A 24,252-nucleotide genomic window follows, 5' to 3' on the forward strand; every position below is an offset into this window, starting at 1 on the left:
GTCATAGAATGGTAACAGGACGTGAATGTTTTCCAATCGGAAACTATTCGGGTTCTTCCGTCATGCTGTTAGAGTTATCGGAGACAAATCCTGACGTGACGTCAAATTCACAATTTGATGGAACTACCCGAATTGGAATCTTGAACTTGAAACAATTCCGTCTTTGCGTATTGCAGAGTTATCTTCTATTGGGAGCAGGTATTGATTGTTACGTCATTTGCTTGTGAGAGTAACGTCATCAATTTTTGTGAAAACGACGTTATTTTCTCACACAAACCAATGGTGTAACAATCAATACCTGTTCACAAGAGAAGATAAAGTAGTTCTGTGCAATACGCAAAGACGGAATAAAAAATATACAGTTGTGGGATGGCACAACGTTACACGTTGTGCGGTGTGCGCACGATGTGTGCACGAAGTGCGAACGATAAAAAATTGGACGGTCATGATCATTGATTGCGCACATTTGTGCGGACGATCGAAGAACGATGTGCGATAACAACCGTGGTTGGTGTAAATTGAGGAATGGCTAAACAATATATACGGTTTAGTGTTTAAACATATAAACTTGATGTTTTAGTATGTTTATTTATCCTAGCTTCATCTACAAACTTATCTTTCTGTCTATACTTTCTTAAATTTAGAATCGACACATGTAAACTTACAAGACAGTCTCGGCAACACAGGTAAACATAGCCACTTTGTACCTGGACCGTAATTTTCCCCCGCCCGGGGCACTTACGTAGCTTGCCAAAGTTTGAAACCAGGTGAAGGGGAGCTTTAGATTAAAACGAATGCAAATAACAAATACTAAACGTCCAGTTGTGTTTTCATAACGGTATACGGTATCACATATTAGCTCTAACCGTCAGGCACAGGCCAGGAAAAACTCCGGTCACTCATCAAATTGTGATTTACCTGTTCTGTTACCTAGCTAGGAGCCAAATCCACTCATTCTTGACAGTCAAACTGTCACTGTAATACTGTGTTACACGCATTGTAAAATTGTACACAATCTTAATTATTGTGATGGGAAATTACAATAATAAATACAGTGTGCATTACTGCATACGAGTCTTCCGTATTTTTTTTATTCCGTAATATTAATCAACAAATTGTACCTAATCGCACAGTTGTGCGGTCACACAACTGTAACATTGTTTCTGCAAAAAAATCAAAACAAAAAACACCCTAAAACAAAACAAAAAGCTCCACCATTTGACAATGTTTTGTTTGTTTAACCTGTGCCATAAATAGAATCAACCAACCAAGAGAGATGAAATACCGTTACCTCTTTTTTTCTTAACGTAATTGAAATTCATCATTTTGGTTTGAAGCGGATCTTTGTTGATAGCCCGAATGGTCTAAATCAATAAAATAATTTAATGGAATGGCCTGACAAAACACTCGGGTTTACAGATCAAGTGTACATCAAAAAGGAGACCTGAAACTCGGGTGATATTAACCTGATTCATCGTGTGGTAGTATCAATATGGTATTCAACGGGAAACCCATCCTCGACCTTTCAGTGGTTATTCTTACTAACGTTCACTGCACCCTGTAATAGTTTGATCTTTTGATGACACCAAATGAATCGCGCGGCAGCATCACAGTAAAATTGACCGGATTTGCAGCCAAAAATCGATTCTCTATAATCTTCAAAGGAAAGGTATCAGCCTAGCATTTTGTCATTTTAGCTGAAACTTAAACCAATCTAATACATGTAGGTAATCTCGTGCCTTCGATTTCGTCATACGTTATTACAATATTACAGGGGTGCGGAGAAATTGAGTGAGTATTACATCTGTACGGGAGGATGCAAAAAAATCGTACACTATTCTCCTTTTATATTTGCGATTCAATGAATTGTGTAGAAAAGTTCACATCTCAATACCACGTGTTTCAGAAACAACGTGTTTCAGAATTCCAATACCATAAGTGTCAGTCGAGATGGCGAGAGCCACAACTGTTTGGGGAAATAGCAATTTGAACAATTGTGAACCCATCACAATAAAGGTCTTGTCTTTGCCATTAAAATAATTGACCACAGACGCTGAATCATGATTTACGGCCCAATTTCACTGTGATAATACAAAGCATGTTCTCAAATAGCTCCAATATTGATGTTCTTCCTCTCCGTATAACAAAGTAGTGGAGTTGTACGTGTTCGCATTTGGAGACAACATAGCGTCGAGATCACAGGGGCAATGACATGACAATGACAATGACAATGACACGTTTTTATTCTCGCAAACTGGTTACAGTGTAGAGAATTATATACATATATATAGTACAGTTTACATATAAATCATGGTGTTAATGTCCAGTGTTAATTGCTCAATTATGTGCTTAAGGAATTTTATAAGTGAAATTTGTTCTTCATTATTGACATAATTAAATAATGTATTAAACTTTAAAGTACTAGGACTTTCCAAATAATATCTCGACATAAATTCTCTTCTGTTTTGCAGTTTCTGGTGGTGGTCATTACAATTAAATAAATAATGATATTCGTCTCCAATTTCATTTAGGTCACAAAAAATACATTTTCTATCTTCTCTTGGAATGTTATTCCATCTACCACATTCAATAGGACATTTTACATTACAAATTCTAAATTTACAATAAACATTTGCTAGTCTTGGAGGGAGATCTAGCAGGTATTTTTCTAATACTATGTCATTTTTTAAAATTCGGTAAATGGTCCCTTTTGGTGAATTGAAAACATCGCTTCTCCAATTATTAATGAATTTATCTTTTAGTGTATGGAAAACTGTATTTTTCAACCATTGGGTACTTTGGAATTCTTGACTTTCAAATATATTTATTAAATTACATTCATCAAGGATATTTTTAATACAATTCAACCATTGAGTATTATAGTTGATAATATTTTTATACATTTTATTACTTAACTTATTAGGTATTGGTTCTAACAATTTGGCCCAAAATCCAATCATTCTAACTTTGATATTTATACTCAGAGAAAATCTTCCTAATTCCCCATAAGTCATGAAATTGGGTGTCGATGTTTTCACCTGAAGAATATGTTTACAGAATTTCAAATGTAAACGTTCTAAAAGTTTGTAATCACAAAATACCCCCAATTCACAACCATACAACATGACAGGCTTGATAGCTTTATCGAAAATATCTTATTTACAGTCAATTGATAGATTATGGTCTCTGCATTTAGCAATAGCACCATACATTGCTCTAAGGCCCTTATCATATAATTGTCTAATATTTAACTGCGTGAAACCATTTTGAGTAAAATGAACACAAAGATATTTGAAATTTTTCACAATTTCTACTTCATTTCTGTTATAAGTAAAACGTATATTTTGGGATACTCTCCCTCTACCAAATATCGTCACTTTTGTTTTATCGATATTAACTTTAAGATGCCACAATTTTGAATAATCATAAAACACATTAAGTTGTTTTTGTAAATCTTCTGGGGTGTCTGCTAACAAAATAGTGTCGTCAGCGTATAACATTACATACAACTTGAGATACATTTGTGACTCATTCTCAAGTTTTCCCGCCATATTTGATAGGCCTGTACAATCATTAGATTCTAAAAACATTTCGAGGTCATTTAGATACAATGAAAATAAAAATGGAGAAAGATTTTCACCCTGCCTAACCCCGGAATTACAGCTGAAGGTATCGGAAAATGTTCCATCTTTCATAACTTGAGCCTTAATTCCATTGTACATATTAACAATAACTTTAATACATTTTCCATCTACATTATTTGTTATTAATTTGTTCCACAACCCTATTCTCCAGACACTGTCGAACGCTTTCTCAAAATCTATGAAAGCACAATTCATACGGTTTTTGAATTGTTTTGAAAGTTGAATTAAAGAGTATAAAGAAAATATATGATCTTTAGTAGAACCTGCTTGGTTTTCAAGTATAAGTTCGACATTGTCTGCATATGTATTTAGACGCTCATTAATAACAGCTGTAAATAGTTTACCTAGGCAACTGACCAGTGTGATTGGTCTATAGTTTTTAGCGTCATACATATCACCTTTATTTTTAAACACGGGGATAATATTACCCATAAGCCATGCTTCTGGTACATTACCAGAATCAAGTATATAGTTAAACATTTTAACATATACTGGAAGCATTATGTCAGTAGTTGATTTGATATATTCATTGCATACTAAATCATCCCCAACAGCCTTATTAGATTTCAATCTATTGACACATTTCAAAATTTCAGTTGGAGTAATTGGACCATTTATAAAGGTATTAGTTTCAAGGTTAGACAACTCTTTGAAAATCATGATATTTTGTTACAGTTTAGCTGTGTGTGAACTGATGTTTTATGGTGCAGTAAAATAAGACGTTTTAAGGATTTAGAACAACTTTTGGCAAAATACTACACTTAAGCATTTTGTGGCACTGTATAAATTCGTTCTGCAGTCATTAGAGGTGTGGTTTTGTCTTACATGTACGTAGAACATAGTTACATTGTTGCACATTCTTTGGTCCCTATGGCCGAGACTAAATATCCCGGGAAAGAGTGCCCCACCGTTATGAGTCTTTTCGAGTAAATTTTGCAAGGTTTTGGTTCATGGAATATACGTGATTACTTCGCTTAGAGAACAAAAAACGGCCTCTTGTATGACTTTACCCTTTATTGAGTTCAGTTAACACTGAAGATTGCTTTGCATTCGAGCGATTGCTTTTATGTTAAAAAGGCATGTTATTTTTCTTTTCATGTCTGACTTATTATTGCCGTATATATCACAAGCACGTTATACATAAACCATACCCTTTGTTACACGCGCCGAATACTAATCCTGTGTAACAAGCGTCTAGAACCGTACATCAGTCAAAAGCGCCACGTATGAAACATTTGTAACAAGCGCCTAGTGCTACTCATCATACATGTACATGTACATCTGTCAAAAACGCTTAATAACCTACATTTGTTAGAAGCGCCTGTTGCTACTCACCATACATGTACATCTGTCAAAAACGCTTAATAACCTACATTTGTAACAAGCGCCTAGTGCTACTCACCATACATGTACATTAGTCAAAAACGCTTAATAACCTAAATTTGTAACAAGCGACTTGTGCTACTAACCATACATGTACATTTGTCAAAAACGCTTAATAACCTGCATTTTTAACAAGCGCCTAGTGCTACTCACCATACATGTACATCTGTCAAAAGCTCCTAGTGCTATGCAAGTACATTTGTAACAAAATATACACCTAGCAACATACATGTACATCAGTCAAATATGTCAGTATCATACATTTGTAATAAGCGCCTACTACCATACATATGTCGTAAAAGAGATTACATGTACTATCATACATATGTCACAAGCGTATCTTTACCATACAACTGTCAAAACCGCATCTTTACCATACATCTGTCACAAGCGCATATTTACCATACATTGTCACAAAAGTCTAGAACCATAAATATGTCAAAAGCGCCTTGGACCATACATCTGTCATAGGAAGATTAATACCCCATATCTGTCTCAAACGCCTCGTTGCATGTACCATACATCTGTCACAAAAGTCTAGAGCCATACATATGTCAAAAGCGCCTTGTACCATACATTTGTCACAAAAGTCTAGAGCCATACATATGACAAAAGCGCCTCCTACATTGTTCAATACGTCTGTCAAAAGCGCCTAATACATGCGATCAATGACGGAATAAATGACATTTACTAAACCGCGGGTTGTTTGTATGAAGTGACATCAGGTGCGCCAGGCGAGTATCAATTTAATCGAAATAACACCATGTTGCACTAATTGGATTTCATCTAATGTAATTACTTCACAACAAATGATCAGCAAAATTTTAAAACGAGAAGCCTTTTATTCGTTTTGAGATCAGTGAATAGATCGTTGTTGGTGTGCCTGTTAAAACTTTCGAATATCGTTTGAAAATATGTTTTTTGTTCGTTGATTTTAAAACCAGAAACTCCAATCCCATTGGTTTATTGTTTCTTTTTTCTATTAAAAATGATAATCTAGTCCTGCTAGCTTCCAGGGATAACAGCAATGTATGCAAGAGCATAGCTTTAATATTTCTGTCGTTATTTCCCGGATCCCTACGAGGGATATAATTATTTTTCAACGGTTTCGCGTTTGGTCGAACCCAAAACCTCTGGTTTATCAGTATGCCACAACATAAAATGAGCTAAAGAGAAATGTTCCCGAACAGAGTCAATAGATTGCGGTCAGTTATTTACCAGTGTGACGTATACATATTACACACAGAGATATATAACGGTATTTGATCATTATACTTGTAGTTACGGTGTATCTTATAGAGACTGGAGCTACGAGGCTACCACTGGGCAGTGAAAGAGTATGCATATGTACATAGAGAAACTATCATGGCAACACCTAGTCAATGGCGATGAAAATACTTTATCATATTGATATGTCTACCTCGATAAGGTCAAACGGCCAAGTTTCCGTAATTAAGATTTGTAGAACTATCATGTCCACATGGGTATCGTTGTATTGTACAGAAAGAACACGAAGTAATGTTCTGATGGAGTTGACGCCCTTCAATGAAATTGATCATTTTATCTGAAATCTGCTGGAAATATATACATTAGCTGTATAATAGCCATTCTAGCTGTGTTTATAGTCTCCTAACATGTATCCTCGCGCAAAGATAACTATCAATAGCTGACCTTGCATGCTTCGCAAGTGACTCGGAGCCATATTTCCTGCATCGAGTTGACCTCTGTACACTGGAAGTCGATCGCGGCCATGTTGTAACATAAATGGTAGATGTGAAACACTGTCGTTCATAAGAACTGATACTGAAGTGTTCTGGATAGCGATATTTTATTGTGTTTTACAATAGATTACAATTGAAATTAAAATAGTAAAAAAATCTTCACTATTTCCGTATTTATAAAATATTTACGGCGACCTAGACGAAAGTTGTACTGCATCCCTCCTTCTAAACAACTTGATAAGATCACCCACGTGTTAATAGAACAACTCGTCGTTTATGATTGTTCTAACACAAGCTCACAAGCACTCATCTGTATTCGTCTGTCTATCTCCCATCGTGCATTGTTGTCATGGTAACCATTTTATTTTCCCATCCACACACAGGATGTTTACGGCACGAGGTAGAATGTAAACATGCGCGTAACAACTGATCTGTAGTAATCTACAGGGCATTAACGCAGGGTATAGCTCGTTCTATATATAGATTTACATGTGTAGGTGCGTGTACATCCCCTTTATTCAGTTAACTATCGCTAGGAGTTGAACCCGGTGACAACTGCACATGGACCTGAGAGCTTGTTTCGGTAAAACACTTTGTCTGGAACTAAACTGGTGTGTTCGGAGTTGAGGGGTTTGAACTGTCGTTAAAAATGCCATCCCCGTGATATATTACACTAAGGGTAACGATTTTTTTCCCCTAAAGTTCATGATTTAAACCTTCTTTAAGAATGTTACATTACTCTTCACACATCAGTTTTATCAACAAATAGCTATATTGTAACAGAGATCTCTGATTGTAACGAATTATCATGTCCCTCTGGTGTTAACGTCGTTACTACGCGGCATTCAACAGCATTTGTCGATCCGTCAGGAATATTTAATACATCGGTCGCAAGCGCATAAAGGTAGATAAAAGTAAGATACCATTTAATTGACGATACAATTCAATAAGTCAATTAATGAAAAGGTGGCAGAAACAATGGTTTTATACTCTAAGATTCGAAATACATGTACGTCCCGTGAGAGTGCAATTGGACCACGCTCGGTCATTTCCGTCGAGCATGCCACGGAAAAGACCGAATTGAGCCGATTAATTAAGAACAGCTCAGAACAAAAACTTTTCAACGTCTATTATAAACAATTTAATTATACTGCTTCTGGTCAACTGATTGCCCAACAATGACTTGACAAACAAAATGTCCTATATTCTACTGTTTGACAATGAATTGGCTGACAAACGAGTTATCTCGTCCAATTGCGCAATGAATCGACAAATACACGTAAAGGTTCTTCATCTCCTCGATTTGCTTGACAAGTACTCGACTATCAAAACTTTTTCCCGATTGCTTAATGATTCGAAAAATAACAGATTTTGTCTTTCTCTTGAGTATTTGGAAAATGATTTAACAGATACAAGATCTCGTCAAGGCCTCATCAACCCTCGAAACTCCAGGGGTAACGCTAACTTGCGTTTTGTGCTGAGAGTGTAAGGTGGCAGTACCCATATCTGATCGGTACCCAAATCGGATCACTTTTTGCAAAAATACTTATAAATAAATAAATGTGTCAACAAATCAGTTATAACAATGATGTAGTCTTAGAATAGATGGCCATGCACCATTTTTTGACTACGGATAATTAGTTTTTAAGTTCAAATAGCGCAAGAAAACATAATTCAAACGCAAATGTCAATGTTTTGATTACGTTTTTAAAAAATGGCGCGTGCACTCTGTTTTGGACTATAGGAATGCATGCTTTTTGTCTTATACATTCTAAAGGTCATCATAAAATGTTAATATGGTGACAAAAAAAAAAAAAAAAAAAAAATCATTTGAAGCGTACGATACTCTATATTCTATTTTTAATACAATCATAAATGAATATAATTCTTATTCTGATTTTTCAATGATTTAATAAAATGATGGTTTGGTGATCCGATTTGGGTACTGTCACCTTACATCTGTAAGTTAGCATGACCCCTGGATTATACAAGCTATCCCTCTCCTTTAATTTGTCACAATACTTCGACATCTCCTCCTATTTCCCGACCTTACAAATAAATGGCCTCCTAAGCTTCTTCCGGTTTCTTGAGAAAAAAACCTCCATGAACCAAAGTTCCAATCTCCTTCGCCTGACAGTGACGTAATTAATACAGTATATGGGCTGTCTCCTTCTGTGATTGATTAACAATGACTCGCCTAATAAAAAAGCTGTTCCGTCTCGTATATTTCTGTCCGGAATTAACACGTCTGCTGAACCTAGTAGATATCGCGAATACGACAGACAAAGGTTGTCAATGACTAGTTCGCGACCAACCGCCACCCGCCTAGATCCCCAGTACAATGCTATACAAATGTATAGCCTCAGACCACTAATATTTCCCCAATATGCTCTGCCAAAAGGGAAAAGTTTTTAAAATGTTTCAGTTTTCGCTTAATAACTTTAACTTTGTCAACATAACCCTTTTGAACTACGATTTGACCATGTATGCCCCGGGTCCTAAAAACGTACTACATATATTTCGTAAAAATGAATGTTACAAACAAACAAACCACAAGAAAAAGCATGCAATTTACATGAAGAGAACAGCGAAAGGTCTTGCTTCATTTCGATGTGATGTATTGAAATGACAAGCAAGTATTGACTCACATATAAGAGACCAAACCATTCACCTCAGCTATCATTTCGTAACCAGCGCGTGCACATATCACCACATAATTTGTAAATATGTATTCAGAGGATACCAAAGTCACGGGTTCCAAACATTTTGTTACGTCACTTGTTTGTGAGAATAACGTCATTAATTTTTGAGAAAACGACGTAATTTTCTCAGACAGACCAATGACGTTACAATCAATACCTGCTCTCAAGAGAAGATAACTCTGCAATACGCAAAGACGGAATACAGAGAATGACATTCTGTTTCAGTGATGTATAAAGACGTACAGGTACATGTAGTTATTTCAGCATCAGGAGACGAACCTTATTTTCCTCTTCAATACCCTGCGGTTGTGTTACAATGTTTATGAGACTATGTTGGAAAAAAGACTGCTGTACATTGAATCTAATGCCACCAAGAAAAAAAACATAATTCAAATTATAAATTACACAAAGAAAACATTTGTTTATGTTAATTGGGTCCTATGCTGCTACAGGATATTTTCAACTGAGCTAAGATGAGTCCTTTTTGTGAACATGGAAAAGGGTGTTCCGCTTCAATGAATAATCGTTTAACTCTGACGTTATCTTGCATGCGTATTTCCTTATTTATAAGATTGTTCATTCAACCGATGTTCTATAGACCCCGTACAATGTATAACATTAATTACCTGTACATGTACCTCCTTATTTACCTGTTACATGTACCTCCTTATTTACCTGTACATGTATCTCCTTAATTGTCATTGAAAATAATTCAAAAATATTTTCTTCTATTTGTTGCATGCTTGAAAATGACCTTGTATTTCCTGTTTGACCTCTGCTTGACCTTTGCCTGACTTCCTGTTTTCCCTGTTTCAGCACCTGAGTTTGTAAAACGGTTGTGTGGTGAAGAAACAGTGGCAGAGGGCTCCACCGTAAGCTTCACTTGTAAGGTGGTCGCCTTTCCTAAACCCTCCCTCACCCTGTACAAGGACGGTGAGCAGATCGTCGATCACTCACGGATAAATATAGAACCGGGCGAGGGCGGGGAGTACTCACTCGTCATCCGGAAAGTCACGAAAAAAGACGAAGCTTCCTACCGCTGTAGGGCAGAAAACGACGAAGGTTCGTCATCGAGTACACTATATTTAGCGGTCAAAGGTATCATATTTATATAGTTTAGATTCTTCGTGTGGTGCTTCAGTCAGCCATCTTTTTTTTAATCACGTGTTTTCAAGCTTGGTGGCAACTTTACATTTGTGATCTTCATCTCAGGTACGCTTTGATTCTGCTTTGTAATGCATGGCATGGAGTATGATTTGGATATGGGTCATCTGCCTTTTCTTAATTATTCTTCAATATTCTGTAATACTACTGGTTGCAAAAATGGAAACAAAGGTGATAATAGCAGGGTTTGTTTGGTTACATTCAACGTATTTAATCATGATTTTGTTTAGCATTAGTAACTTCAAACTAACTTAGCGTAAAGTGAAATATATCATGTTCATTATATAAAAACTGTATCACATTTTGATTGTAATTCCAACTTAAGCCATTTGTTTCAATAGTAAAAGAATGGTTCACGAACCAAAACTTGAACAGACATAAGTTTAAAACCAACAATGAAAAACGCGCTGTATTCAATAGGAGGCAGATAGTTCATTTGCATGCATCTCTAAAGTTCCAAAACCCTGACCGCCATTTCATGTGCAACTGTCTTAGAAAGCCTAGTCCCGAAAGAAACCACTGTGTGTTTAATGACACGACTAGAATGCCAAGTCCCGAAAAATATCACCTCCCTGCTTGTATGAAACTATCTTAGAAAGCACAGTGACACAATACCTGTCTTTTTCCAACCATCTTAAAAAGCCATGTACCGAAACTCTGATGGTCTTTTGATTCTATACACTACCAATACAACAGTCAAGTCCCGGAGCACTGACCGTCGTTTATGTATCTGACCGCCACAGTAAAATTCCGAAACAATCTCTGCTCTTTCTTTATGCAACCATCACAAGAAATTCCAAGTTCTGAAAACTCTAACAACCATTTTGTATCTGATAGTCACAGGAAAGACAAGTCCCCAAACTCTGATGGTCTTTTCTTTATCTTAACTATTACAAGAACGTAAAGTTTCAAACGAAACTTTGGCCACGTTTCTACATTAGTTCAAGCATTATTGTATTTCCTATTTTTGGACTTTAAACATACTACAAATCATAGTATATAGTGGATTGGAAATCATGTTAAGAGCTTATACTAATTCACATTTCTGTATAAGATCACCGCATGGAAATGAAGTCCCTAAACTCTGATCGCCCTTTCCGTATCCGAACATTACAAGAATGCCAAGTCGCTAAACCCTTACACCCTTGTTGTGTCCAACCATCACAAAATATGCAAATCTCAAAAATATGCCCCTCCCTTTCTGTATTCCAACAATACAGGAAAGGCAAGTCCCGGAACCCTTACTGTCTTCCTTGTGTCCGACCATCACGGGAAACGGCAATCAATATCAGTTAGAACCGAACGCTCACGACAAATTGTCCTGGTACCGTCAATCTAAGGAATACAATGTCACATGTTGGCGGAATGTATGCCGTAAGTACTGAATGCTGTACATTAGCTAGCCATAGCCATGCTAGATAATTATTGAGTATCCAGATAAAGGAATGAATCTCGGAGAGGAAAAACAGACATGTCTAGAATTAATAACTTCCATCCAACCGGACGATGAGCATGACAATGAAACAGATTTAATGGTCACGGAAACGTTTGGAACGATTGGCTGTGTCAATCGGTCAATTGAGATACGCGGTGTAATTATCCGGATTGATCGTTACATGTATTGTGGACGACTGGTCACGTGATTGTGTATCTGTCCACATCACTTCCCTACACAATAGATCTTTGGAAACCTTAAGATATACAGCAACAATTATTTAGTGCGTTTAAAGCTACGTAACAAATAAACGTAAACGACAAAAGCTGCCTTCCCAGGTAATTCCAAAATGACTTTTTTTCTAATTTTAGTCACGACTGTCACTTGATTTTGTTATGATTTGAAACTTCCGGTCTATGATACTATTTGTAACAAGCAAGAGGGGTGGGGTTGGGGTTGGGCCAGGTTGGGTTGGGTGTTAAGTGCCGAGGAATACTTGTACTACAGATAGCTGGTACAATAATGGCATAAACAGGGAAAGTATGATCACACATATCAGAAGTAACTTTTTCCTTTTCCAAAAAGATCCGAAGACTCGGAAAAGCTCAGATCGTCTCGTACTTTTAGTTATGTTGGCCTAATCATCGCGATCGAGTCTCATTCAGTCACGTTTTCATCCAAATACATATGACATGCTTTTAATTTGCGGAGAATCCTTAAAGCAAGTTTGCGTTATTAAATAAACAGAAACTATGTTTATAATTTAATATGTGTATTACGTTATGTTACATGTACAATAACATTCAAGAAATTCGAGAGTAGTTTTGATTAGAAAAGGGTTTGTCGCATACCGGAAGTAAGGAGAGATAACAAAATATCCGAAAATAACCCACTAATTACAAAACCGACTCCGGAAATAGCTCGAAAGGCAAGTTTTTACGAGATAACGGCACAAATTAAACTAGATTTGATAAAATATCTTTTGGAGAACGATCGCTGTTGAAAGACGCTATTACTGGAATCTAGGGGTATTATCGATATAGACATATAATGTTACTTGACTTGGATGTCAGACAATTCAAAAAGAATAAAAAAATAAAATTCTTGGTTATACACAATAATGTTCTTTCACAGATAAACACACCAAGAAAGGCAATATAGTTCAGTAGATAAGGATAGACAAATTATGCTGCTCCATGACGGCCCTGATTTCTTATATCTTGTTAGAATATTGATATTGTCAGAGACAAGTGCTAGTACTTCGAGGGAAAAGCATTGTATATAAACAATGTCACTACAATGCAGGGGGATATTAATATTGACAGACAGTGTTACTGATACCTAGAGAGGCTATCGATTTTGACAGAAATTTATACTATAGTACATTGTAAAAAGAAATATCAATATAGTTTGACAATGCTACTGCTACACTTGGGAATATCGATAAAAAGGGCAATATTGCTGGGACTTTGATGTTTCTGGTTCCTTGAGACAGAAAAGCAATGTTTTTAGTAGCTTGGGACAGACAGATAATGTTTCTGATTCTTTGAGACAGACATACAATGTTTATAGTAACTTGGGACAGACAGTCAATGTTTCTAGTAGTTTGGGACAGACAGACAATGTTTCTAGCAACTTGGGCGGGCAGACAATGTTTATAGTACCTTTAGACAGACAGATAATGTTTCTAGTAACTTGGGGCAGACATACAATGTTTCTTGTAACTTGAGACAGACATTCAATGTTTCAGATTCCTTGTGACAGATAGACTATGTTTCTAGTAACTTGGGACAGACATTCAATGTTTCTAGTAACTTGAGACAGACACACTATGTTTCTAGTAACTTGGGACAGACATTCAATGTTTCTAGTAACTTGAGACGGACAGATCATGTTTCTAGTAACTTGGGACAGACATTCAATGTAAGTTTCCTTGGGACAGACAGATCATGTTTCTAGTAACTTGGGACAGACATTCAATGTTTCTGATTCCTTGAGACAGACAGATAATGTTTCAAGTAACGTGGGACAGACAGATAATGTTTCTAGTAACTTTGGACAGACATTCATTTTTTCGGTTTCCTTGAGACAGACAGACAATATTTCTAGTAACTTTGGACAGACATTCAATGTTTTTGATTCCTTGAGACAGACAGACAATGTTTCTAGTAACTTAGGACAGTCAAAAACTGTTTCCAGTAACTTGAGACAGACAGACAATGTTTCTAGTAACTTGGGACAGACAAACAACATTTCTGTTTCCTTGAGACAGATGGATAATGTTTCTAGTAACTTGGGACAGACATTCAATGTTTCTAATTCCTTGAGACAGACAGACATTGTTTTTTGTAACTTGGGTCAGATATTCAATGTTTTTGATTCCTTGAGACAGACAGACAATGCTTTTAGTAACTTGGGACAGACAGATAATGTTCTGATTCTCTGAGACAGACAGACAATGTTTCTAGTAACTTGAGACAGACATTCAATGTTTCTGATTCCTTGAGACAGACAGACAATGTTTTTAGTAACTTGGGACAGACATTTAATGTTTCTGTTTCCTTGAGACAGACATACAATATTTCTAGTAACTTGGGACAGACATTCAATGTTTCTAATTCCTTGAGACAGACAGACAATGTTTCTAGTAGCTTTGGACAGACATATAATGTTTTTGTTTCCTTTAGACAGACATACAATGTTTCTAGTAACTTGGGACAGACATTAAATGTTTCTGATTCCTTGAGACAGACAGACAATGTGTCTAGTAACTTGGGCCAGACATTCAATGTTTCTGTTTCCTTAAACAGTCAGACAATGTGTCTAGTAACTTGAGACAGACAGACAATGTTTCTAGTAACTTGGGACAGACAAACAATATTTCTGTTTCCTTGAGACAGACGGATAATGTTTCTTGTAACTTGAGACAGACATTCAATGTTTCTGATTCCTTGAGACAGACAGACATTGTTTCTTGTAACTTGGGTCAGATATTCAATGTTTCTGTTTCCTTAAACAGTCAGACAATGTGTCTAGTAACTTGAGACAGACATACAATATTTCTAGTAACTCGGGACAGACATTCAATGTTTCTAATTCCTTGAGACAGACAGACAATGTTTCTAGTAGCTTTGGACAGACATATAATGTTTTTGTTTCCTTTAGACAGACATACAATGTTTCTAGTAACTTGGGACAGACATTAAATGTTTCTGATTCCTTGAGACAGACAGACAATGTGTCTAGTAACTTGGGCCAGACATTCAATGTTTCTGTTTCCTTAAACAGTCAGACAATGTGTCTAGTAACTTGAGACAGACAGACAATGTTTCTAGTAACTTGGGACAGACATTCAATGTTTCTGTTTCCTTGAGACAGACAGACGATGTTTCAAGTAACTTGGGACAGACAGATAATGTTTCTGATTCCTTTAGACAGACGGATAATATTTCTAGTATTTTGGGGTAGACATACAATGTTTCTAGTAACCTGGAGCGGACATACATTGTTTCTAGTAAATTTTGACATACAGATAATGTTTCTGTTTCCTTGAGACAGACAGACAATGTTTCAAGTAACTTTGGACATACAGATAATATTTCTGATTCCTTGAGACATACAGACTATGTTTCTAGTAACTTGAGACAACAGACATACATTGTTTCTAGTAACTTGGGTCAGACATTCAATGTTTCTTGTAACTTGAGACAGACAGACAATGTTTTAGTAACTTGGGCGGGCAGACAGTGTTTCTAGTACCTTTAGACAGACAGATAATGTTTCAAGTACATTGAGACAGACAACTAATGTTGCTAGTAATTTGAAACAGACAGACAATGTTTCTAGTAACTTTGGACAGACGGATATTGTTTCTAGTACCTTGAGAGAGTCAAGATAGTGTTTTAGTCACTAGGGGCAGACAGACAATGTTTCTAGTACCTTGAGACAGACAGACAGACAATGTTTCTAGTTACTTGGCAAAGACATTTAATGTTTCTGGTTCCTTGAGACAGACAGACAGACAATGTTTCTAGTTACTTGGCAAAGACATTCAATGTTTCTGGTTCCTTGAGACAGACAGACAATGTTTCTAGTAACTTGGGACAGACATTCAATGTTTCTGTTTCCTTGAGACAGACAGACGATGTTTCAAGTAACTTGGGACAGACAGATAATGTTTCTGATTCCTTTAGACAGACGGATAATATTTCTAGTATTTTGGGGTAGACATACAATGTTTCTAGTAACCTGGAGCGGACATACATTGTTTCTAGTAAATTTTGACATACAGATAATGTTTCTGTTTCCTTGAGACAGACAGACAATGTTTCAAGTAACTTTGGACATACAGATAATATTTCTGATTCCTTGAGACATACAGACTATGTTTCTAGTAACTTGAGACAACAGACATACATTGTTTCTAGTAACTTGGGTCAGACATTCAATGTTTCTTGTAACTTGAGACAGACAGACAATGTTTTAGTAACTTGGGCGGGCAGACAGTGTTTCTAGTACCTTTAGACAGACAGATAATGTTTCAAGTACATTGAGACAGACAACTAATGTTGCTAGTAATTTGAAACAGACAGACAATGTTTCTAGTAACTTTGGACAGACGGATATTGTTTCTAGTACCTTGAGAGAGTCAAGATAGTGTTTTAGTCACTAGGGGCAGACAGACAATGTTTCTAGTACCTTGAGACAGACAGACAGACAATGTTTCTAGTTACTTGGCAAAGACATTTAATGTTTCTGGTTCCTTGAGACAGACAGACAGACAATGTTTCTAGTTACTTGGCAAAGACATTCAATGTTTCTGGTTCCTTGAGACAGACAGACAATGTTTCTAGTAACTTGGGACAGACATTCAATGTTTCTGTTTCCTTGAGACAGACAGACGATGTTTCAAGTAACTTGGGACAGACAGATAATGTTTCTGATTCCTTTAGACAGACGGATAATATTTCTAGTATTTTGGGGTAGACATACAATGTTTCTAGTAACCTGGAGTGGACATACATTGTTTCTAGTAAATTTGGACATACAGATAATGTTTCTGTTTCCTTGAGACAGACAGACAATGTTTCAAGTATCTTTGGACATACAGATAATGTTTCTGATTCCTTGAGACATACAGACTATGTTTCTAGTAACTTGAGACAACAGACATACATTGTTTCTAGTAACTTGGGACAGACATTCAATGTTTCTTGTAACTTGAGACAGACAGACAATGTTTTTAGTAACTTGGGCGGGCAGACAGTGTTTCTAGTACCTTTAGACAGACAGATAATGTTTCAAGTACATTGAGACAGACAAATAATGTTGCTAGTAATTTGAAACAGACAGACAATGTTTCTAGTAACTTTGGACAGACGGATATTGTTTCTAGTACCTTGAGAGAGACAAGATAGTGTTTTAGTCACTAGGGGCAGACAGACAATTTTTCTAGTACCTTGAGACAGACAGACAATGTTTCTAGTTACTTGGCAAAGACATTCAATGTTTCTGGTTCCTTGAGACAGACAGACAATGTTTCTAGTTACTTGGGACAGACATTCAATGTTTCTGATTCCTTGAGACATACAGACAGTGTTTCTAGTATCTTGGGACAGACGGGTAATATTTCTGATTAGTTTAGAGAGACAAATAATGTTTCTAGTAATTTGGGGCAAACATACAATGTTTCTAGTAATTTTGGACAGACAGATAATGTTTTTGATTTCTTGAGACAGACAGACAATGTTTCTAGTAATTTGGGACAGACAGATAATGTTTCTGATTCCTTGGGACAGACACACAATGTTTTTAGTAACTTGGGGAAGATATACAATGTTTCTAGTAACTTGAAACAGACAGACAATGTTTCTAGCACCTTGAGACAAATAAATAATGTTTCTATTGACTTGAAACAGACGGATACATTTTCTAGTAACTTTGGACAGACGGATAATGTTTCTAATACCTTGAGACAGACAAGATAATGTTTTAGTCATTTGGGGCAGACAGATAATGTTTCTAGTAACTTGGGGCAGACAATGTTTTTAGTAACTTGAGACAGACAGATAATGTATTTAATGTAATTATAGTACCTTTGGGGAATTTCATTGTATATAATGTAACTATAGTATCTTTGTGGAATATCATTGTATATAATGTAAATATAGTACATTTAGGGAATATCATTATATATAATGTAACGATAAAACCTTTTGGGAATATCATTGTATATAATGTAAGTATAGTACCTTTTGGGAATATCATTGTATATAATGTAACTATAGTACCTTTGGGGAATATCATTGTACTATAGTTACATTATATACAATGATATTCCCCAACTTTTAACTATTAACTATAGTACCCTTGGGGAATATCAATGTATATGTTGTTCCTGCTACATGTACTGGTCCTCAGTAGGCAAATCATAGTAAACAATGTAACTAGTACTTATATGTTATTTTGAATAATGTTTCTGGTACCTATGAGGAATATCAATATACAAGTGTACCTGTACTAGTGTTTCGGTGGAACATCATTGTGAAAAAGTGTCACTAGTGCCTAGGAAAATATTCTATACCATGTCTCTTACATCTCGGAAGCATGTCGTTGAGAGCAATGTAACTTGTACGTCGGGGAAATATTATTGTAAAAAGTGTCACAACTACGTCAAAGAGGGTTATTAGTAGCTTAAAGGAAAACAGTTATTGGTACATATACATGTACCTTGGTGGAATATAATTGCATAGAAATAATGTTTATTATTGGAACCGTTTGGAACTATCCATGTTGATAGATAGACAACAGCACCTTTGGGGATTATCTAAACAATTAGAAAACATGTGTTTGTAATGTATTGCAGACACCGGTCAGTGGGCCGCGTAAAAGATGGTTAAGAAACGGAAGCTAGACTGGACTCTGGGGAGGCGTAATTACAGTCTATTATTTACACTTAATGATTCGTATTCGTTAATCGATGTCTTATAACTACAGAAAAGATATTGATTAATTTCTTATAACGCAATCTCCACGCATTTTACTATAGAAACATTGATGACGTCATGAACCTACATCTCCAGAACAGCAACCAGTCTCACTAAGGCGCTTGAGTCTGCTGAGAGGAGACCAGATCTGCTCACTTCAAACGTTTATAGCGGAGCTCCGAGTTAAACAAGTCAGGCTTTCATAGAGAGCTGTGTGGTCGTTACCACTGATAACACTGTGGGAGTTTAAGTCGTCTGATACTATTGGGAACCGTAGCACGTAATGAACATTCTAATAGACGGAAGTCTTCTCAAAAGGTTGGTGCATACTCGTGTTGTAGTTCTCTCTGTGCAAGTGTTAACAAGCATTGGATACATGTGTGCCCCAATACGTGTGTTCGTATGGTTTAAGCTTACCCAATGTTCTGTTGTCCTCCATAATGGCTCTTGAGATATGTAAGTATGTGACAGCAGGTTCTCCACTGTCTTATTTGGAGAAGAAGGTTCTCCAGTATCTTATTTGGAGAAGAAGGTTCTCCACTGTCTTATTTGGAGAAGAAGGTTCTCCACTGTCTTATTTGGAGAAGAAGGCTCTCCTGTGTCTTATTTGGAGACATACAATTTGGTATGCGTTGTGTGTTGGGGTTTTCTGACAATATTGAGGATATCACGGCAACATATTATCACGACGTCAATTCTTTTCATAAACAATATTCACCGGAGAGCGCCCTCATAAAGGACGCGTGTCGTTATATTACATTGTAACAGGTCTGTATTAATTTAAGTACGCAGATAAATAGAACACTAGAAAATTCAGGTTGTAGTCATAGCAACCTACAATGAACAGGTGTTTCGTAATACAGCTGTGTTTGTATAGCTCACGTGCAGGAATAGGCTTAATATAATGCATCAGCAACCACGGATGCATTTTATAATAACGCGGTCTCAAATAACACATTTAATGTTTATGCATGAAACATCTGTCTGTATATGACTGGCTGTTACCAGGACGTTTACCACGAATAAACGATCAAATGACAAAGCTATGTTTCAAGGAGAATGTGTATATATTTTACATTGTAATGCTGAAAAAATATTAATCGAAACGTATTTTTCTTATAAGCTAAAATTGCTTTTTGAAAGTTTGAAAATTACACCCCAGGATAACTTATTGTATAATTTTGATTTCTTACATTGTTTATCCGTTTTGATTTTATTAGGTTTAGAATCATATTAATAGCTACGGTCACTAAAGGACGTGTGTATAATGTATCGAGTGTACTGGGGCGGTATGTTGGCGTAATTACCTCCTTACGATATAGCTTAGATTTGATGCCGACTTTAGAGTGCTACTTCAGTCAGTGAAATGCCATGTTGAAGGCAGCCATTATAACATTCTACGCGTTCACATTATACTGACAACGGTTCATGTATAAGGAATTATGATAACACTAAATGCTGAACGTTAAGCAGGGAATAGCAACTACATACACTATTTGTAAGGACGTTGGTATGTTCCTCTCTAGAGATTGATGATACTGTACAGATGTATGTCATCTGTCCTACGTCATCTGTCCTATGGTGTTGATCCTGTAACGTTTTCTGTTGTCTATAGCTAACAGTATAGAATAAACACTGCAAAGACATACGTCTGTGGTGAAAGCTAACAGAATAGAATTAACACTGCAAGGACAATCATGTGAATTCAGAAAGTAAAGGTGCGTTTGATGACACACACTAAAACATGTGGTATGGTATAGGAGTGTTCGATAAGGCCAATATCTTTACAGATCCGTTTATCATACTAAACATCACTGGCCATGGCTTGACGTCAACGATGTGACGAAATTGTATATTCCATATGTCACTCGGCCCGGGACGTTTCGCCTATTGATAGAGAGTCACTCAGCCCGGGACGTCGTTTCTCCTATTGATAGAGAGTCCCTCAGCCCGGGACGTAGTTTCGCCCTTTGATATAGAGTCACTCCGCCCGGGGCGTCGTTTCGGGTAGTATTGATAGAGAGTAACTCAGCCCGGGTCGTCGTTTCGCGTATTGTTAGAGAGGCACTCAGCCCGGGGCGTCAGTTCGCCTATTGATATAGAGTCACTCCGCCCGGGGCGTCGTTTCGGGTAGTATTGATAGAGAGCCACTCCGCCCGGGACGGCGTTTCGCGTATTGAAAGAGAGTCACTCAGCCCGGGTCGTCGTTTCGCGTATTGTTAGAGAGGCACTCAGCCCGGGGCGTCGTTTCGCGTAGTGATAGGGAGTCACTCAGCCCGGGTCGTCGTTTCGCGTATTTATAGGGAGTCACTCAGCCCGGGTCGTCGTTTCGCGTATTGAAAGAGAGTCACTCAGCCCGGGGGGTCGTTGTGTGTAGTATTGATAGAGAGTAACTCAGCCCGGGTCGTCGTTTCGCGTATTTATAGGGAGTCACTCAGCCCGGGACGTCGTTTCGCGTATTGATAGGGAGTCACTCAGCCCGGGGCGTCGTTTCGTGTAGTATTGATAGAGAGCCACTCAGCCCGGGACGTCGTTTCGCCTATTGATAGAAAGTCACTCAGCCCGGGACGTCGTTTCGCCTATTGATAAAGAGTAACTCGGCCCGGGACGTCGTTTCGCCTATTGATAAAGAGTAACTCGGCCCGGGACGTCGTTTCGCCTATTGATAGAGAGTAACTCGGCCCGGGACGTCGTTTCGCCTATTGATAAAGAGTAACTCGGCCCGGGACGTCGTTTCGCCTATTGATATAGAGTCACTCCGCCCGGGACGTTTCGCGTATTGATAGAGAGTCACTCGGCCCGGGATGTTTCGCCTATTGATAGAGAGTCACTCAGCCCGGGACGTCGTTTCGCCTTTTGATAGAGATTATATTATATTCAATAGGTAAAACCTTCTACAAGTACCACTGTGACCTACGTGTACTTTCTTGCATTTAACGGGAGAAAACCTTTCACCGCGTCATTGGTGTTAAGAAACATTCAACAGGAATCGCATTGTTGTCCTAAAAGTACTCCTCTTGCATTCGGTAGGAGAACAATCACACAAAGGTAATTTTTGACCAATTTAAGTGGAGAACCCCTTATCATAGAAAATATAAATAAAAATAAAAATATTTTTGGACGTGAAAACAGCACACCGACTAAGGATTGGATAAAATGGATAACGGGTGTTAAATGTGATTTACGTTTAGAAGGCCAGAATATCGTTGGTTTCGCTTCTTGTTTTAGCTCCGAGTTCATGATATTTTTCACCTTAGTTTAGATGTCTCCCGGATCACTGTTAATGTTGACAACTGTTCTGGCATAGTTCCTTAAAATTGTACATCATGATAGCAGACGTCCCTAAAACCTAACCGCAAGATACTTTCACGGGAAAAGGTATTGAATTTCCATATACTTTACCCGAATGAACTCGGTAATTGGAGGAAAATCATATAGGACATTTTAAAATTGATCGGATAATTCGTTCACATACTTAAAAGTAAAGAAGGAGAATTAATTGGAAGATTTTCAGTTTGTAATAGATATCCATACATTCCGTGGTCAGGTCAGTAAGTTGAGCTAAATAATGTAAGACATTTTATGATCGATCGGATAATTCATTCATATACTCAAATGGAAAAGGGAAATTAAGTAGAGAGAACCCGTATTTATCATTTGGCGGAGCCGCTGTCATTATCGAGTATAATCTGTTCGGTGTATGGCGCTACTTCACTGACACTGAGGTTAACGGGAGAAACAGATAAGGTCTGGTGTGCTGCGGGATCGGTTTCCGTGGAATGTAGGCGTATCTTGCACTTGTCCAGTGTCCCCGGGGGTCATGTTCGTGAATGTCCTACACATACAACGGTGTTCCAGGAAATGTTCACACAGTGTATATCGAGATTAACCCCTGTCTGTGTGTTGAAAGTAGGAAATAGACTGTGTTTGGTTTATGTGAACTTTAACTAACGGTTCAAATCTGATTGTCAAAGCAAATTTACAAGCAAATGTCTTGTCATAATACATTTACAAGAGTTGGGATAGGTCTGTGTATCTGTGTGAAGCTGAAAGTTTTCGATCATGGTTTTACTGTCAAATCAATGTAAACAATATTGATGTTTTTACATATGTAGTCGTAGGGCAGGTTAAACGTTAATATGCACAGAAATTGGCAAAAACCTCCTGGGATCACACTTGAATAAAACCACTTTCTCTGTCAATGTGATTAGAACGATCTGTCTCTTCTAGTCAGACATGCATGTAAGGCGTCAGAACGATTGGACATGTCAGGCGTCAGAACTGATCAGACATGTCAGGCGTCAGAACTGATCAGACATGTCAGGCGTCATAACAGATTGGACTTGTCAGGCGTCAGAACAGATCAGACATGTCAGACTTCAGAACAGATCCAGACATCTCAGGCGTCAGAACGGATTTGACATGTAAGGCGTCAGAACGGATCAGACATGTAAGGCGTCAGAACGGATCAGACATGTCAGGCGTCAGAACAGATCAGACATGTCAGGCGTCAGAACGGATCAGACATGTTAGGCGTCAGAACGGATCAGACATGTTAGGCGTCAAACAATCAGCCATGTCAACCGTTAGAATGCTCTGACATGCCAACGTTAGAGTTTCTATAGTTCCCGCTATTTTCTTTCCGCCACGTTGTTCATTCACATACATATGCATGTATGTAAAGAGTGGGTGAAATCGGAAAGGGTCAAGAAGTCGAATAGGTCTACCACTGCTAAACCAATAACACTTGTACGTTCATAGACATTAATGTGTGCGTACTCGTGTGTGTCTAACGACAAGATTTTACCATTTGTTGATTGGCCATGATAAACGCGAATAGATAAACAAACGGTGCTCCGAAGTAGATAACCTATTTAACTGTATACAAAGGTTGTTCACTGGAATGCTGATAGCGGTATATCATACATTACCTATTCTTATTTATGAAAAAGCCAAGACCACCCTCAATGCATATCATGTCACGGACCATTTACAGTAAATCACTTGTTATGACATGTAGATTGCATTGACCTGCAGTCAGCATGAGAGTTATTATAAATAATCCCAAATCTCTTTTCGAAACTGTCAGTATATCTACAATTATAATCTACCTGTACCTAAAAGCTGTTGGTCTGCCCAAAAAGATATAACTGTCCAAAGCCACATATGTTTTCGCTGTTTGATGTCATTTCTTTAACATGTTTAATTTACTTTTAA

At 37.4% G+C, this 24,252-nt stretch overlaps 1 protein-coding gene across 4 annotated transcripts in view; it reads left to right on the forward strand.

The window, feature by feature from the left end:
• LOC110466191 overlaps positions 1-24,252 on the forward strand; it is a 64,439-nt gene that overhangs the window by 28,001 nt on the left and 12,186 nt on the right. For 2 of the 4 annotated variants that reach the window (XM_021522554.1, XM_021522555.1), the window contains exon 2: positions 10,267-10,548. The exons of 1 other annotated variant lie outside the window; for it this stretch is intronic. In XM_021522554.1, coding sequence (XP_021378229.1) covers positions 10,267-10,548 — 282 coding nt within the window. The remainder of the gene's footprint in view (positions 1-10,266; positions 10,549-24,252) is intronic. One more of the 4 variants, XM_021522556.1, reaches the window with a different exon arrangement.

The sequence above is a fragment of the Mizuhopecten yessoensis genome, unplaced genomic scaffold (assembly GCF_002113885.1).
Source record: "Mizuhopecten yessoensis strain PY_sf001 unplaced genomic scaffold, ASM211388v2 scaffold11123, whole genome shotgun sequence".
NCBI lineage: Eukaryota > Metazoa > Mollusca > Bivalvia > Pectinida > Pectinidae > Mizuhopecten > Mizuhopecten yessoensis.